General features: G+C 47.0%; 1 protein-coding gene across 3 annotated transcripts in view; it reads right to left on the bottom strand.

The window, feature by feature from the left end:
* The window catches only part of hpda (4-hydroxyphenylpyruvate dioxygenase a), a 64,721-nt gene that overhangs the window by 33,463 nt on the left and 11,826 nt on the right, over positions 1–19,432 (bottom strand). Inside the window, exon 1 of one of the 3 annotated variants that reach the window (XM_072589509.1) lies at positions 3,512–3,606. The exons of the other annotated variants lie outside the window; for them this stretch is intronic. Within the exon in view, the coding sequence (XP_072445610.1) occupies positions 3,512–3,514 (3 nt within the window). The 5' untranslated portion in view covers positions 3,515–3,606. Of the gene's footprint in view, positions 1–3,511; positions 3,607–19,432 lie in introns of those variants that run through there. 3 annotated transcript variants of the gene reach the window in all.

Here is a 19,432-nt window from a genome sequence, read left to right as displayed (position 1 = left end):
TCCCTGCCTGAAATTCATTTGCTATAGAAGCTCTCATTCATTTCGTTTGTTTCCTTTTGCTAATGACAATTTAATACAATCCTTTACATTCTACCTTTGGTAAGCTGAAAGTAATCCAAAACTCTGCAGCACAATATCCTGACACTACTAGTTGTCTTTATGCTCATTGATTTACATTGTCACCTGACTAAACAATAATTGGATTTTAATATTCTCAACTGTTTTTAAATCCATCCAAAACCTTGCCTACTACTATCTCTGTTATTGCAGCAAGTCCTACCCTTTGAGACTGGGGCTGTTGCCATATAATGGTAATGTCCCTATCTCTGAGCCAGATGACCTTTGTTCAAGTCCTACCGTTTCAGACGTGCATAATAACATGAGGGCAACACAGTGGCTCATTGGTTAGAAGTGCTACCTCACAGAAGCAGGGGCTTGTGTTCAATTCCAGTCTCAGGTGACTGTGTGGAGTTTGCACGTTCTCCCCATGTCTGTGTGGGTTTCCCCAAGATGCTCCAGCTTCCTCCCACAGTCCACAGATATGCAGATGAGGTGGATTGGCCAAGGGAAATTGCCCACCTTGACCAGGGTTATGTAGGCGAGGTGAGTTAGCCATGGGAAATGCAGGGTTACAGGGATAAGGTGGGATGTTCTTCAGAGGATTAGCGTAGACTTGGCCTGCTTCCACACTGTAGGGGTTCTATGATATTTGTGCTTCACTAATTCTGGCCACTTAGGTATTCTCAATTTTACCTGTAGGTGGCAGCACCTTCAGATTCCTACAATACAAACTCTGGAATTTCCTCCCAAAACACTGTCTCTACATTTCTCACTTACGTTCATATGAATGCTCCTTAATACCATGCCAAACATAATCCCAAACCAAACTAGTCTCACATGCCTGCTCCTGTCTCATGTCCCTCCAAACCTTTCCTGTTCACCTATCCATCCGAATGTTTTTTAAACATTGTGACTGATAAACAAAGCTGGAACACCCAGAGGAAACCCACACATACACAGGTAGAATGTGCAAACTCCACACAGACAGTCACCCAAGGTTGGAATTGAACCCGGGTAACTGGCATTGTGAGGCAGCAGTGCTAACCACTGAGTTACCGTGCTGCTTAGGCTGCTCTCATTTGAAGTCTAAGTTGTTGGTGATTTTATGCCAACATATCATTACCCTCCAACTTTAAAATCATCCTGTTCACGTTTTCTGTTTGATACCCTTCAGTCTTATTCCTAACCCAACTATAACATTGAAGTATCCTAATCACAGAGATGATCCTATGTGGAATACAGCCACAATATATGTTGCCCCCCCACCTCCCCCACATTCTACTTGACCCATACAGAATACTTCCCACAAAGGTTAGTGCAGAACTTCTCTGTCACCGCCCAAAGACACTGTGGCATCATCAGACTGGGTGGAGCTCAATGTAACATGAACATTACCTTATTCAGAACCATTACGTTATGCATCAGTCTGCACAATGTTGGCCTTAGAGGATGCATGGTCCTCATTTTAACGCTTCTCACTTTCTGCATGCAAATCTCTCAGTCTAATGAGCAATCTCTTCATTGGGTATCCCTTGTTACAATAATGCCAATCCTCTAATGGCCACGGCAGACACAATATCTACAGATCCTGGGAGTACAAAGGATAGGGAGCGGACAGTTGTATGATACTTTGTCGATGATCACATACGAATTGGATGTTGCTAACATGATATATTTTCTGATTGACAGCAGGTTACCATGATGGAGCATTGATGGCCTTAATTTATCTCACTGAAGTGTGCGGAATCCAGCTGTACAGATGGGGCTTCTGGCTCTTCTGACCGAACCGGTAGCGTAAGTCATTTGTTCACCTAAACATTCACCTAAAGAAGACCTTTTATACATTGGTCAGCTGAAGCTTGAAGTATGCCACAAAGGTCTCTGGTTCATTCCTGGAGTAACCCCAAAGCATAGAAATTCAAGGACACAGTCATCTTGAGAGCAATTGGCATAGAGTGACCACTGATGCAATTTGAACAAATCTCTCCGGCAGCAGCTCACAAAGGGAGGAGAGACCAATCTGCAAAGGCAATGGTGATCTCACAATTGAAGGCAATGCACCCTTTCCCTGTAGCGACTCTGTGGGCTACTGTCTTCTCCAACATATTGACTTGTTGTTTTCTGTCTTGCTTTGGGCATCGCAATAACAGCATTCTTTCACTTGCCTGAACCACATGGTGCTTTTGTCTCTGGACAGTTGGCCTCCTCTAGCTCCTTTTCTTCATTTCCTCTGGACTGGAAGAGCCTCCTCCACAATGCACAGTCCCATGGGAACAGCAATCTCTGGGGGTCTCTGTGAGAATCCTCACTAGCGCTGTCTTGGGGTACCCTTCTTTCTCAATCTCCCCTTATTTGGAATGTCGATCTAACAATAGTGAAGGACTAAAGTCCACTGCCAGCCCAACACTGCTACGATCAACAGCAGCTTCTGCTGCTACCTATACTGTGCAGTACTGTTCTATGTTCTATTTCCTGCTGAGAATCCACCCTTTCCCACCTGGTGTCAATCGGTCCCATGGCTTTTCCTGTGAGACTACCAAAAAATGGATTGGGTTTTGCAGTCAATACCCCTTTAACAAATTCTGTCTGCTAATTGCTTTATTTCAGATTAGTGGGCAGATTTCCAGTATCATCGCCTGCATTGAGGAGGAAAGAAAGGCTTCTCCAGTAAAACCCCAGCCTGCTGCTCTCCTGTTTAATAGCTCCCCATCCCTGCCTGTCCTGCAACTACCACTCCGTGTGGAAACCCAACCAGATTGCTGCCTTCACAGAATTGGCATGTTGTGATGGGGAGTATAAGTTCAAAAATCACACAACACCAAGTTATAGCCCCACAGGTTTATTTGAAAATACTAGCTTTCAGAGTGCTGTTCCTTATGAAGGAGCAGCGCTCTGAAAGCCAGTGCTTTCAAATAAACCAGTTGGACTATAATCTGGTGTTGTGATTTTTGAACTCGTTCAACCCAGTCCAACACTGCCACCTCCACATTGTAGGGAGCACACTCAGTGTTGATAGTCTTCTAGTGGCTTATTGATAATTCTTGTCCTTTGAATTGGCTCAGACCACCCACTGAGGCCAATGGACAGATAAAGTGGCCTCTGACAATTTAGCACCTATTTTGGGATCTACTTCAAATCATAGCCAGTTTCTTTTTAAACAGAGATCTGTGGATCCTTTTGCTGCTTTCCCTTTGAACCTTTCTGTTTAGTTATAAATTAATCTCTGAGACACCGTCTTAAAAGAGATAGAAATATATTCTGCCGTAGAATAAATTAAACAAGACATGGGCAATGGCCATTTCCCTTAAGCTGATGAGATACAGTGTGAAATAACCGTACATGCATAAATATGCTGTTACAGTTCACCTCTGCCCTCTTTTCTATCATAATTGGCTGCAAAATCAATTCATTTAACAAGATTTGGATTGAATGTACCACATTGGCTACTCACCATGACGAAAAGGAGTTGATTGAGGCACCTCAGAGTAAAGAACAAAACATTAACTGCCTTAATCTTAAATAGGCAAAATTATTTAGCTGGAAAGCAAAGTTGCCTCTCATTGGCTACTGTGAATCCGCCCCTTGTTCCTCCCTAGATATCCAATACCAGAAGGAAAAACCCATTGAAACGTGTGAATGGTTTGTCCTGGTCTGACCCACTTAATGTACCTCAAAATCTAGCTCCCATACAACCTGCGTGTTCATTTTTGAATATCATTGTATTTTCGCTGTTTTTTTTCCAGTGATTGTGGCAGCAGATTGATGTTGCTGTTCACTTCTTCATAGGAGCCACAAAACAACTGGTTCACAATACAGTCTCTGACTTGCGGGTTAAAGGCTATGTTCACTGACAGCAATGCATCCGTGCTACACACAGCTCAAATATTTGCATACGTATTTAAACAGGTTCAGGTTTTTAAGTGGGATGCAGAAAATGGGAGGGTTTCCACATGGAGTGGTAGTTGCAGGACAGACTGGGATGGGGAGCTACTAAACAGGAGAGTAGCAGGCTGGGGTTTTACTGGGCCCAGAAGAAGCCTTTCTTGTTTATGTATGTTACTCATCCATCAGAAACACATCAATTGTTACGTATTGAGTAAACCCTTGCTTTCATCTCTTTTAAGACAGGATCAAGAAGAGCATAAGCAACAAAAGCGTTGGTAAAAACAATGACTGCAGATGCTGAAAACCAAATACTGGATTAGTGGTGCTGGAAGAGCACAGCAGTTCAGGCAGCATCCAACGAGCAGCGAAATCGACGTTTCGGGCAAAAGCTCTTCATCAGGAATAAAGGCAGTGAGCCTGAAGCGTGGAGAGATAAGCTAGAGGATGGTGGGGGTGGGGAGAAAGTAGCATAGAGTACAATGGGTGAGTGGGGGAGGAGATGAAGATGATAGGTCTGGGAGGAGAGGGTGGAGTGGATAGGTGGAAAAGAAGATAGGCAGGTCGGACAAGTCCGGACAAGTCAAGTAGACAGTTACTGAGCTGGAAGTTTGAAACTAGGATGAGGTGGGGGAAGGGAAAATGAGGAAACTGTTGAAGTCCACATTGATGCCCTGGGGTTGAAGTGTTCCGAGGTGGAAGATGAGGCGTTCTTCCTCCAGGCGTCTGGTGGTGAGGGAGCGGCAGTGAAGGAGGCCCAGGACCTCCATGTCCTCGGCAGAGTGGGAGGGGGAGTTGAAATGTTGGGCCACGGGGCGGTTTGGTTGATTGGTGCTGGTGTCTCGGAGATGTTCCCTAAAGCGCTCTGCTAGGAGGCGCCCAGTCTCCCCAATGTAGAGGAGACCACATCGGGAGCAACGAATACAATAAATGATATTGGTGGATGTGCAGGTGAAACTTTGATGGATGTGGAAGGCTCCTTTAGGGCCTTGGATAGAGGTGAGGGAGGAGGTGTGGGCACAGGTTTTACAGTTCCTGCGGTGGCAGGGGAAAGTGCCAGAATGGGAGGGTGGGTCGTAAGGGGGTGTGGACCTGACCAGGTAGTCACGGAGGGAACGGTCTATGCGGAAGGCGGAAAGGGGTGGGGAGGGAAATATATCCCTGGTGGTGGGGTCTTTTTGGAGGTGGCGGAAATGTCGGTGGATGATTTGGTTGATGCGAAGGTTTGTAGGGTGGAAGGTGAGCACCAGGGGCGTTCTGTCCTTGTTACGGTTGGAGGGGTGGGGTCTGAGGGTGGAGGTGCGGGATGTGGACGAGATGCGTTGGAGGGCATCTTTAACCACGTGGGAAGGGAAATTGCGGTCTCTAAAGAAGGAGGCCATCTGATGTGTCCTATGGTGGAACTGGTCCTCCTGGGAGCAGAGCCGTATCTGCTCCCAGGAGGACTAGTCCCACTATAGGACACACCAGATGGCCTCCTTCTTTAGAGACTGCAATTTCCCTTCCCACATGGTTAAAGATGCCCTCCAACGCATCTCTTCCACATCCCGCACCTCCACCCTCAGACCCCACCCCTCCAACCGTAACAAGGACAGAACGCCCCTGGTGCTCACCTTCCACCCTACAAACCTTCGCATCAACCAAACCATCCACCGACATTTCCGCCACCTCCAAAAAGACCCCACCACCAGGGATATATTTCCCTCCCCACCCCTTTCCACCTTCCGCATAGACCGTTCCCTCCGTGACTACCTGGTCAGGTCCACACCCCCTTACGACCCACCCTCCCATTCTGGCACTTTCCCCTGCCACCGCAGGAACTGTAAAACCTGTGCCCACACCTCCTCCCTCACCTCTATCCAAGGCCCTAAAGGAGCCTTCCACATCCATCAAAGTTTCACCTGCACATCCACCAATATCATTTATTGTATCCGTTGCTCCTGATGTGGTCTCCTCTACATTGGGGAGACTGGGCGCCTCCTAGCAGAGCGCTTTAGGGAACATCTCCGAGACACCCGCACCAATCAACCAAACCGCCCCGTGGCCCAACATTTCAACTCCCCCTCCCACTCTGCCGAGGACATGGAGGTCCTGGGCCTCCTTCACCGCCGCTCCCTCACCACCAGACGCCTGGAGGAAGAACGCCTCATCTTCCGCCTTGGAACACTTCAACCCCAGGGCATCAATGTGGACTTCAACAGTTTCCTCATTTCCCCTTCCCCCACCTCATCCTAGTTTCAAACTTCCAGCTCAGTAACTGTCTCCTTGACTTGTCCGGACTTGTCCGACCTGCCTATCTTCTTTTCCACCTCTCCTCCTTGACCTATCACCTTCATCTCCTCCCCCACTCACCCATTGTACTCTATGCTACTCTCTCCCCACTCTCACCCTCCTCTAGCTTATCTCTCCACGCTTCAGGCTCTTTATTCCTGATAAAGGGCTTTTGCCCGAAACGTCGATTTCGCTGCTCGTTGGATGCTGCCTGAACTGCTGTGCTCTTCCAGCACCACTAATCCAGTACAAAAGCGTTGGTCCCTGGTCTCTGATTTTCACTGTTACTTGCACTCTGGTTTACCCTCTCTCATTATTGAAGGATCTAGTGTGGCTTCTGTTCGTCACACATTCCCCTTTCACCCAGTGAAGTCGAGAGAATTAGGAATTTAAAACTTGGACAATATGTCTGAACTTGTCAAACTTCACTGAGACATCATAACATCATGATTTCAAATCTTTATTTAATCCAGCACACCTTTTGTAATCAGCTACAGTGGGTCTTGTAAACAGTGCATCCTGCTGAAACTGTGCGTTGTTGCTGGAGGGGCCGTAAAGTTAGGGCTGAGGTAGGAGAAAGAGAGTGAGGGCTGTGTGTTGGGTGTAGGATGCATGCTGAGAAGATTGAGGATACAGGGTGTGTAGGAAAGGAGGGGTGGGTCCTATTTCCACATTCAGAGCCCTCACTCTCTGTTCCTGGTTCACCGCATTCCTCCCTGCCTCCCTGTCTCTTTCTCTCCCTCCTGCCACATTGCCCAGTCCGTCCTCCCATTTTCTGCATCCCATTTAAAAACCTGAACCTGTTTAAATACATATGCAAATATTTGAGCTGTGTGTAGCACTCATGCAATGCTGTCAGTGAACATAGCCTTTAACCCGTAAGTCAGAGACTGTATTATCTGTGAACCAGTTGTTTTGTGGCTCCTATGAAGAAGTGAAAGAACTCAAAACGAAATGATCAGAATAGTGAAGGACTTAGGAAACAAACGAAACACCTCATAAAATCCTGAGATACGGGGCTACTGAACTGTACTTCCCAGCTTTTTTTCCTCTCTATCAATAACACCAAGTTTTTTATCCATATTTGTATATGAGGGGTTTTTAAAAGGGATTGGACTGTTAACGTGCAGAGTTAAATGTTAATAGTTCATAGTTGATTACCTTTAGTTAGAATCTATTTACTTGTAGTAAATAATTCTCGTTAAGTACAGAAACCTGGTCCAGGTTTTCTGTAAACTTGAGGCCATCAGACAGGTACACTGGCGACTTTGAGAAAATGCTTTAATTCTCTCATGCCTTTGGAAACAGTGGGGCTTAATGTCTCGTGTGTGACTCCAGTCAGGTGTAACAGCTGGAGTAATTCTCCATATTCCTCTTGTTCAGCCTGAGACTCTGACTGGCAAGAGCTGTAATCACTCTTTTTCTACTCTTGAACCTGTGACAACACCATTCCTAGACCAAAAAAACTAGTACCTATTTCTATATGAGTGGGAGTTGGAAATTTGGTTAGCCAAATCAGGTGAAGAAGCACAGCAGTTAAAGCAGCATCCAAGGAGCAAGAAAATCAATGTTTCGGGCAAAAGTCCTTCATCAGCAATCTTCACTCTCAGCTCCAGCATCTGCAAGACCCACTTGTCCTAAATCAGGTGATGAGACAGCTTCTGCTTGAAGATGCAAGAAGAGTCTTCATATGCTGGGTCCAACTCCCTGTGGATGTTCTGTGAAGTATCACACTTTGTACATCCTTTCCCAACCATTCCTTAAGAATTCTCCAATTTCCTCAGCAAATCATGGAGTGGAGAGGCCAATCTTATGCAAACCGACACTAACCACTTATAGTAACCAGCTAGACCACGCAGTTCACTTCCTGTCTTCAGTTCACACCACTCCTGTACAGCTTGGATTTAGGCATCATCAGAAGTAATGCCTTTCTTGGTAACGAAGTGTTCAAGGTGCTTTTCTGTCTGGTTTCAGAAAAGAAAGTCAGAAACGGGAGTTTATAATGGGGAACAAAGAGATAATTAAATACATAATTTAGTTCTGTTTTCTCAAAGGAGGGGACAAATAACATAATATTGGGGAATGGATCAAAGGTAGAAGACAGAGGCTGGTGGTGGAGGGTTGTTTTTCAGACTGGAGGCCTGTGACCAGTGGAGTGCCACAAGAATCGGTGCTGGGCCCTCTACAATTGTTTAATTTACATAAATGATTTGGATGCGAGCATAAGAGGTACAGTTATGAAGTTTGCAGCTGACACCAAAATTGGAGGTGTAGTGGACAGCGAAGAGGGTTACCTCAGATTACAACAGGATCTGGACCAGATGGGCCAATGGGCTAAGAATTGGCAGTTGGAGTTTAATTCAGATAAATACGAGATGCTGCATTTTGGGAAAGCAAATCTTAGCAAGACTTATACACTTAATGGTAAGGTCCTGGGGAGTGTTGCTGAACAAAGAGACCTTGGAGTGCAGGTTCACAGCTCGTTGAAATTGGAGTCACAGGTAGATAGGATAGTGAAGAAGGCGTTTGGTATGCTTTTCTTTATTGGTCAGAGCACTGAGTACAGGAGTTGGGAGGTCATGTTGCGGCTGTACAGGACATTGGTTAGGCCGCTGTTGGAATATTGCGTGCAATTCTGGTCTCCTTCCTTGAAAGGGTTCAGAAAAGATTTACAAGAATGTTGCCGGGGTTGGAGGATCTGAGCTACAGGGAGCGGCTGAACAGGCTGTTGCTGTTTTCCCTGGAGCGTTGGAGGCTGAGGGGGTGACCTTTATAGAGGCTTACAAAATTATAAGGGGAATGGATAGGATAAATAGACAAAGTCTTTTCCCTGGGGTCAGGGAATCCAGAACTAGAGGGCATAGGTTTAGGGTGAGAGGGGAAAGATATAAAAGAGACCTGAGAGGCAATGTTTTCACGCAGAGGGTGGTACATGTATGGAATGAGCTGCCAGAGGATGTGGTGGAGGCTGGTACAATTGCAACATTTAAAAGGCATTTGGATGGGTATATGAATAGGAAGGGTTTGGAGGGATATGGGCCAGGTGCTGGTAGGTGGGACTAGATTGGGTTGGGATATCTGGTCGGCATGGACGGGTTGGACAGGGTTGGTTTCCATGCTGTACATCTCTATGACACTATAAGACAGGGTCAAATAAGGGTGAGGAACTGAAGACATCAGTATTAGAAGGGAAATGGTGATGTGGAAATTGATGGGATTAAAGGCTGATAAAACCCTAGAGTATTTAAGTAAGTGGCCCTCGAAAGAGTGAATGCATTGGTGGCCACCTTTCAAAATTCTGTGGACTCTGGAACAGTTCTTATGGATTGGAGGGTTGCTACTGTACCTCACTAGTTAAAAATGAAGGTAGAGAGAGAACAGGAATTACAGACTGGTTAGCCTGACAACATTGGTGGGCAAATATGCTTGAGTCCATTATAAAAGATCTAAGAGCAATGCACTTGGAATACAATGACAGTACTGAACAGAGTACTGCAGGGATTATTACTTGGACCCCAACTATTCACAATATATATTAGTGTATACAGTTTGACTCTCCTTATCTGAGGAAGGATGTTCTGGCTATAAAGGGAATGCAACAAAGGTTTACCAGACTGATTCTGGGATAGCAGGACGTATGTATATGGAAAAGATTGAATTGATTAGGATTATATACACTGGGCTATGGAAGACTGAGGAGGACCTTGTAGAAACCTATTATAACAGGATGAGACAGGGTAAATGTAGGAAAGAAGTGTCTGATGACTGGGTAGTCCAGAAGCAGGGTTACAGTTTAAGGATACAGTGTAGGCCACTTAGAACTGAGGTTAGGAGGAATATCTTCACACAGAGGAGTGAGCCTCTGGAATTCTCTGTCACAGAAGGTGGTTGAGGCCAAACATTGAATTTTTCAAGATGGAGTTAAATATAGTTTTCAGGTGTAAAGGGTTCAAAGGATTTGGGAGAAAGTAGGAACAGGGTACTGAGTTGGGTGATCAGCCATGATCGTATTGAATGGTGGACCAGGCTTGAGGGGCCAAATGGTCTTCTCTTACTCCTATTTTCTATGTTTGCCTTTCAAATTAAACTGCAACAATTGGGCTAAGACACTGTCAAATCTTTCAAGGATTTCCTTGAGTGGTGAGTTGAAGTTGAATGTATTGTTCAGCTACACAAGGAGGGACTAGAAATTAAACTTACCAAAAGATTGATTTATCAACACATGAAGATGGCAAGGATATTACAGAGATATAGTGACTAGCCACGAAACGACATGACCAGCTATCCTTAGTAGCCACACACGCAGATGACAAGCAACATGAGTTCGATTGGGGCAACACTACTATTATAGGACAAGCCAAACAGAGAACAGCCAGGGAATTCCTAGAGGTTTGGCACTCATCCACAGGTTCTATCAATAAGCACATCGACCTGGACCCAATATACCTGCCACTGCAGTGGACAGCTGGAACTGACAACCGGAAGCGGCAGATACAAATCACTATAAATGCCGGAGGAAACATAGAAGCGCTTCACAGGAGGCTCCCAAGCACAGAGGATGTCACCTAGACAGGGGACGAAACGTCTGCAACACAAATTCCCAGCTTGGCGAACAGAACCACAACAATAGAGATAGTGAGAACTGCAGATGCTGAAGAGTCAAAATGGGAAAAGAATGGAGCTGGAAAAAAAGCACAGCAAGTTAGGTAGCATTAGGGGAGAAGGGGAGTCAATGTTTCAAGTCAGAACCTTTCATCAGGACTGGGGTAGGGGGAGGAAGCTGCAAAATAAATAGAGGGAGGGGAGTGGGGCTGTGGGAAAGGTGGGTGGATTGGCAATAGGTGGATGCAGGTAGGATGTGGCTGTGATTGATCGGTGAGAAGGGTGTAGTGGATAGGTGGGAAAGAAGATGGACAAGTAGGGTCAGGTTAACGGAGCAGGGTGGAGAGGGAGGGTTAGGCCTAGGATGAGGTGGGATGTGAGGAGATTTGGAAGCTGGTGAATTTTATCTGGGCCGAATGGTTGTAAGCTCCTGAGGCAGAAGATGAGATGTTCTTCCTGCAGTTTGCGTGTGGCCTTGTTGAGGGTAGAGGAGGCCCAGAATGGACATGTCGTTGGGGGAGTGGGAGGGGGAATTGAAATGGCTGGGCAACCAAAAGGTGGGGTTAATTGGAGCGAATGAGACATAAATATGAGACAGGCCCTTCAGCCCAACAAGTCCACACCGACCCGCCGAAGCGCAACCCACCCATACCCCTACATTTATCCCTTACTTAATAATATGGGCAATTTAGCATGGCCAATTCACCTGACCTGCACATCTTTGGACTGTGGGAGGAAACTGGAGCACCCGGAGGAAACCCACGCAGACACGAGGAGAACGTGCAAACTCCACACAGTCAGTCACCTGAGGCGGGAATTGAACCCAGGTCTCTGGTGCTGTGAGGCAGCAGTGCTAACCACTGTGCCACCGTGCCGCCCATTGTCTGCCTCGGGAGCTTACAACGATATGCCCATAGAATTCACCAGTTTCCAAATCTCCCCAACCTCACCTTATCTCAGGCCCAGCCCTCCCTCTCCACCCTGTCCCCTTAACCCAACCCTGCCTGTCCATCTTCCTTCCTACCTATCCATTAGACTCTTTCCACTGACCAACCAGAGCCACCTCTTATGTGCATCCATCTATCACCATCCCACTAATCTTTCCCCCAGCCCCACCCCAATTTATATACTTCACAGCTCCCCTTCTCCTCGTCGAGTTCTGATGAAAGGTTCTGACCTAAAATGTCAACTCCCCTCTTCTGCTGACCTGCTGTGCTTTTTCCAACTTCACTCTTTAAAGACATTACAGAGCCCAAACAGCATTCTCACTTATTGACAAAGTACCCCCATGCCTGTTCAGAATACCATCTTTTCAATGTCTGGTTCAGAGATGGATAGCTTGTTATAACCATGGGTAAAAATAGAGACTGCAGAAAAAGTTTACAACTTTGACAACTTGTAATGCTTCCTGAATCCTAGTTGGAAGATCCTTATCAGTCAATGAGTAGTATTGTCTCGTCTTGCATCAGCACAACTAGGACGCAACAAATGGGCTTGAAAAGAGGGTTGATATTTTCGATAGCATGAGAATAGGGTGCTTATGGGTTTGTCCATCATTGACAATAGACAATAGACAATAGATGCAGGAGTAGGCCATTCAGCCCTTCGAGCCTGCACCGCCATTCAATATGATCATGGCTGATCATTCCTAATCAGTATCCTGTTCCAGCCTTATCTCCATACCCCTTGACTCCACTATCTTTAAGAGCTCTATCCAATTCTTTCTTAAATGAATCCAGAGACTGGGCCTCCACTGCCCTCTGGGGCAGAGCATTCCACACAGCCACCACTCTCTGGGTGAAGAAGTTTCTCCTCATCTCTGTCCTAAATGGTCTACCCCGTATTTTTAAGTTGTGTCCTCTGGTTCGGCACTCCCCCATCAACGGAAATATGTTCCCTCCTGCCAGAGTGTCCAGTCCTTTCATAATCCTATACGTTTCAATCAGATCCCCTCTCAGTCTTCTAAACTCAAGGGTATACAAGCCCAGTCGCTTCAGTCTTTCCGTGTAAGGCAATCCTGCCATTCCAGGAATTGACCTCATGAATCTACGCTGCACTCCCTCAATAGCCAGAATGTCTTTCCTCAAATTTGGAGACCAGAACTGTACACAGTACTCCAGGTGTGGTCTCACCAGGGCCCTGTACAGCTGCAGAAGCACCTCTTTGCTTCTATACTCAATTCCTCTTGTTATGAAGGCCAGCATGCTATTAGCCTTCTTCACGACCTGCTGTACCTGCATGCTTGCCTTCATTGACTGGTGGACAAGAACACCCAGATCTCTCTGAACAGCCCCTTTACCTAATTTGATACCATTGAGGTAGTCATCTGCCTTCCTGTTCTTGCCACCAAAGTGGATAACCAGACATTTATCCATATTAAACTGCATCTGCCATGCATCTGCCCACTCACCTAACTTGTCCAGGTCACCCTGTAATCTCCTAACATCCTCATCACATTTCACCCTACCACCCAGCTTTGTGTCATCAGCAAATTTGCTAATGTTATTGCTGATACCATCTTCTATATCATTTACATATATTGTAAAAAGCTGCGGTCCCAGCACGGATCCCTGCGGTACCCCACTGGTCACTGCCTGCCATTCCGAAATGGAGCCGTTAATCACTACCCTTTGTTTCCTATTAGCCAACCAATTCTCTATCCAATCTAGTACTTTGCCCCCAATCCCGTGCGCCCTCATTTTACTCACTAACCTCTTGTGTGGGACTTTATCAAAAGCTTTCTGAAAGTCCAGGTAACTACATCCACTGGATCTCCCTCGTCCATCTTCCGAGTTACATCCTCAAAAAATTCAAGAAGATTAGTCAAGCATGATTTCCCCTTCATAAATCCATGCTGACTCTGTCCTATCCTGTTACTATTATCCAGATGTGCCGTAATTTCATCCTTTATAATAGACTCCAGCATCTTTCCCACCACTGAGGTCAGACTAACTGGTCTATAATTTCTTGCTTTCTCCCGCCCACCCTTCTTAAAAAGTGGCACAACATTAGCCGCCCTCCAATCCTCAGGAACCGACCCCGATTCTATTGAACTCTGGAAAATAATCACCAGCGCATCCACGATTTCCCGAGCCACCTCCTTCAGTACCCTGGGATGCAGGCCATCAGGTCCCGGAGACTTATCAACCTTCAGACCTAACAGTCTCTCCAACACCAAATCCTGGCAAATATAAATTCCCTTAAGTTCAGGTCCTTCAGACATGGAGAAACAGCAAGAACAATTACTGTCGGTCTTAATTCTCAGACCAGGCAGCTAGTTTCTGCTTGGTTAGGGTGTCGCCATGGGGATGTAGTAGCAACTGGCTGTCTGCATGAACACTTTTTTTGAAAAAGGTACGATGTGTGTTGCAATTCTATTTGCCTACATGAAGCTGCATTCCAGTGTGTAGCTTCTCGCACACACACAAATGTGCCACTCTGTGAGCCTGACCGACAATCTTTAATTTGTTTTTGATATGCCTCTCAGTACAGTCCAGTTTATTTATTAAATGATTTCACATCTGCTGGTGGGTATACTTATCTGAGGCTTACAGGCATGGGGTGGTTGAAGACAATAGCCATGTTGCCCACTGCAAATGGTGAACAGGACATAATACCTACTACAATCTGCCAGTCATTGGGATATGCAGCCTAAATACCTAGCATCACATTAGCACTGAAACTTATATCACATTACTCATTTGTGGGGTAGGCATAAAGTATTTTTGGCTTGATGGCAACATCCTGTTAGTGGAATAAACTACTTGTGAACTTACTGCATAGTAGCAATAACAGCTAGCCTCACTTGTTCAAATTTTTGAGATGTATTGCCCTTCCTGGACACTATGCAGTACACTGGGCACTGCTCAGGGCTAAAAGTCATGGATAGGCCTTTTCATGAGTTTTCACAACATGGTAACCAACATAGGTGTTAATAAGAGCTTGGCCTAAAGGAAATCCCATAGCAATACCATTTATTTGGGTTCACATCATGATATTGAAACTAAACAGAGGTGGGTACTGCAGATGCTGGAGATTAGAGTCAAGATTAGAGTGGTGCTGGAAAATCACAGAAGGTCAGGCAGCATCCCAGGAGCAGGAAAATCGATGTTTCAGGCAAAAGCCCTTCATCAGGAAAGAGGCTGGGAGCCTCTATGGTGGAGAAATAAATGGGAGAGGGGCGGGGCTGGGGAGAAGATAGCTGAGAGTGCAATAGGTGGATGAAGTTGGGGATAAAGGTGATAGGTCAGAGGAGAGTGGAGCGGATAGGTGGGAAGGAAGATTGACAGATGGGACAGGTCATGAGGATGGTGCTGAGCTGGAAGGTTGGAAATGGGGTAAGGTGGGGGGGAGGGGAAATGAGGAAACTGGTGAAGTCCACATTGATGCCCTGGGGTTGAAGTATTCCAAGGCAGAAGATGAGGCGTTCTTCCTCCAGGCATCGGGTGGTGAGGGAGTGGTAGTGGAGGAGGCCCAGGACCTGCATATCCTCGGCAGAGTGGGAGGGGGAGTTGAAATGTTTGGCCATCGGGTAGTGGGGTTGATTGGTGTGGGTGTCCCGGAGATGTTCCCTAAAGCGCTCTGATAGGAGGTGTCCAGTCTCCCCAATGTAAAGGAGACCGCATCGGGAGCAATGGATACAATAAATGATGTGTGGAAGTGCAGGTGAAACTTTGATGGATGTGAAAGGCTCCTTTGGGGCCTTGGATGGAGGTGAGGGGGGAGGTATCGGCGCACGTTTTGCAATTCCTACGGTGGCAGGGGAAGGTGCCAGGAGGAGACGGTAGTTTGTTGGGGGGCGTGGACCTGACCAGGTAGTCACGGAGGGAACAGTCTTTGCAGAATGCAGATAGAGGTGGAGAGGGAAATATATCCCTGGTGGTGGGGTCTGTTTGAAGGTGGTAGAAATGTTGGCAGATGATGTGATGTATGCGGAGGTTGGTGGGGTGGAAGGTGAAGACCAGGGGGTTCTGTCCTTATTGCGGTTGAAGGGGTGGGGTTTGAGGGCAGAGATGCAGGACATGGATGAGTTGTGTTGGAGGGCATCTTCAACCACGTGGGAGGGGAAATTGTGGTCTTTAAAGAAGGAGGGAAATATATCCCTGGTGATGGTTATTGAAACTAAATTCGATGGCATGCGTTGCTAAATTCATGAATTCAATGTATACAGGTTTAGATACAGGTGCTACATTTTTATTGCCATGATATAGTGACACAGTACGGATGTCAAAGGTTTCTGAGTGTTGTGTTAGTCAATAAACTGACAGTGTTGAATCAGCACATGGATGTGACATTGGTCTCAATGTATAGGTCTTGCCGGGTCCTAATGAACGTGAAGGAACCCTTCACTTCTTATGTGGAAATCAAAGTTAAAACTAACTGCAACAGCTCCCACAACCATTTGGTTAATTCCTTTTTTGCAGTGCCAGTCAATATAGAATAGGATATAAGGGGATAGCGCTTTTGTATATCTTGTGTAATGCACATGGTGAACCGCAAGGACAAATCCTTATCCTATATATTACCAGGCAGGTTATCACCCTTATGCAAATTCAACAAGCACCTCTGCAACTTACCCCTGAATGTGACAGTTTGGTCTTGTGTACTGGCAGGTCCTCAGGTCCCATAGATATAAATCTGGAAGCATCACTGAATTTAATATGTATTTTGTGGCAAACAGATAACATGAGATTTGAGGTGAAAGTGAGGACTGCAGATGCTGGAGATCAGAGTCTAAATTAGAGTTGTGCTGGAAAAGCACAGCAGGAAAAAGCAACATCCGAGGAGCAGGAAATTCTCCGTTTCGGGCAAGAGCCCTTCATCAGGAATGAGGCAGGGAGCCTCCGGGGTGGACAGATAAATGGGCGGGAGGGTGGGGTTGGGGAGAAGGTAGCCCAGAGTACAATAGGTGGATGTAGGTGGTGATGGGGGTGATATGTCAGAGGGGAGGGTGGAGTGGATAGGTGGGAAGGAAGGTTGGCAGGTAGGACAGGTCATGGGGACAGTGCTGAGCTGGAAAGGTTGAAACTGGGGTAAGGTGGGGGGAGGGGGAACAAGGAAACTGGTGAAGTCCACATTGATGCCATGAGATTGAAGTGTTCCGAGGCGGAAGATAAAGTATTCTTCCTCCAGGTGTTGGGTGGTGAGAGAGCGGCGGTGGAGGAGGCCCAGGACCTGCACGTCCTCCATAGAGTGGGAGGGGGAGTTGAAATGTTCGGTCATGGGGCGGTGGGTTTGATTGGGTCGGGTGTCCCAGAGATGTTCCCTGAAGCGCTCTGCGAGGAGGCGTCCAGTGTCCCCAATGTAAAGGAGACTGCATCAAGAGCAACGGATACAATAAATGACATTGGTGGATGGGCAGGTGAGACGATGATGAATGTGAAAGGCTCCTTTGTGGCCTTGGATGGAGGTGAGAGGGGATGTGTGGGCGCAGGTTTTGCAATTCCTGTGGAGGCAGGGGAAGGTGCTAGGACAGGAGGGTGGGTTGTTGGGGGGCGTGGACCTGACCAGGTAGTCCCAGAGGGAACGGTCTTTGTGGAAAGGGGTGGGAGGGAGATATATCCCACCAACACATTTCACCCAGACCTTAAATTCACCTGGACCATTTCTGACACCTCCGTTTGGAGGTGGCGGAAATGTTGGCGGAGGTTGGTGGGGTGGAAGGTGAGGACCAGGGGGGCTTTGTCCTTGTTGCAGTTGGAGGGGTGGGGTTTGAGGGCGGAGGTGCAGAATGTGGATGAAATGCGTTGGAGGGCATCTTTAACCATGTGGGTAGGGAAATTTCAGTCTTTAAAGAAGGAGGCCATCTGGTGTGATCTGTGGTGGAACTGGTCCTCCTGGGAGCAGATATGATGGAGGCGGAGGAATTTGGAATACAGGATAGCATTTTTGCAGGAGGTAGGGTGGGAGAAGGTGTAATCCACCATGGTAGTCAGTGGGTTTGAAAAAAATGTCAGTGTTAAGTCGATCATCATTGATGGAGATGGAGAGGTCCAGGAGGTGTCAGAGATGGTCCAGATGAATTTAAGGTTGGGGTGAAATGTGTTGGTGAAGTTGAACTGCTCAATATGAGATTTGAATCTATTGTTTTGTTACAAGTTTTGCTTTTCATTCTTTGATTCTAAATTTCCTGGTCCAAATTTGTTTTCACCTCATTGAAATGGCCCTCCCGAATTCATTAGTTTTACTCTGCATTGCTCCTTTTCCTCTCTCTTTCCTCTATTATACCTGACATTTTAAGCCACCTCATTCCCCAAAATTAGGTTTTGTTGTACCTCCTACTTCATTGTGCCAGAAACAAACAGATCAAGAAAGTAATCCTTGATACTTTTCATAAACTCTTCCCCTCCTCAGTCCTGACAAGGCATACAAGGTGCTAGAAAAAGAGGAGGCTATGGCCTGGTGGTATTATTGTTGGATTAGTAGTGCTGGAAGAGCACAGCAGTTCAGGCAGCATCCAAGTAGCTTCAAAATCGACGTTTCGGGCAAAAGCCCTTCATCAGGAATAAAGACAGAGAGCCTGAAGCGTGGAGAGATACGCTAGAGGAGGGTGGGGGTGGGGAGAAAGTAGCATAGAGTACAATGGGTGAGTGGGGGAGGAGATGAAGGTGATAGGTCAAGGAGGAGAGGGTGGAGTGGATAGGTGGAAAAGAAGATAGGCAGGTCGGACAAGTTATGGGGACAGTTACTGAGCTGGAAGTTTAGAACTAGGGTGAGGTGGGGGAAGGGGAAATGAGGAAACTGTTGAAGTCCACATTGATGCCCTGGGGTTGAAGTGTTCCGAGGCGGAAGATGAGGTGTTCTTCCTCCAGGCGTCTGGTGGTGAGGGAGCGGCGGTGAAGGAGGCCCAGGGCCTCCATGTCCTCGGCAGAGTGGGAGGGGGAGTTGAAATGTTGGGCCCCAGGGCAGTGTGGTTGATTGGTGCGGGTGTCCCGGACATGTTCCCTAAAGTGCTCTGCTAGGAGGTGCCCAGTCTCCCCAATGTAGAGGAGACCGCATCGGGAGCAACAGATACAATAAATGATATTAGTGGATGTGCAAGTAAAACTTTGGATGTGGAAGGCTCCTTTAGGGCCTTGGATAGAGGTGAGGGAGGAGGTGTGGGCGCAGGTTTTACAGTTCCTGCGGTGGCAGGGGAAAGTGCCAGGATTGGAGGGTGGGTTGTTTGGGGGCGTGGACCTGACCAGGTAGTCGCGGAGGGAACGGTCTTTGCGGAAGGTGGAAAGGGGTGGGGAGGGAAATATATCCCTGGGAGTGGGGTCTGTTTGGAGGTGGCGGAAATGTCGGCGGATGATTGGTTTATGCGAAGGCTGGTAGGGTGGAAGGTGAGCACCAGGGGCGTTCTGTCCTTGTTACGGTTGGAGGGGTGGGGTCTAAAGGCAGAGGTGCGGGATGTGGACGAGATGTGTTGGAGGGCATCTTTAACCACGTGGGAAGGGAAATTGCGGTCTCTAAAGAAGGAGGCCATCTGGTGTGTTCTGTGGTGGAACTGGTCCTCCTGGGAGCAGATCCAGCGGAGGCGGAGGAATTGGGAATACGGGATGGCATTTTTGCAAAAGGTAGGGTGGGAAGAGGTGTAATCCACGTATTATTGTTGGACTGTTAATTCAGAGACCCA

This window comes from Chiloscyllium punctatum, chromosome 19 (genome assembly GCF_047496795.1).
Source record: "Chiloscyllium punctatum isolate Juve2018m chromosome 19, sChiPun1.3, whole genome shotgun sequence".
Classification (NCBI taxonomy): Eukaryota; Metazoa; Chordata; class Chondrichthyes; order Orectolobiformes; family Hemiscylliidae; genus Chiloscyllium; species Chiloscyllium punctatum.
This window is presented reverse-complemented; position numbering and strand designations above follow the sequence as displayed.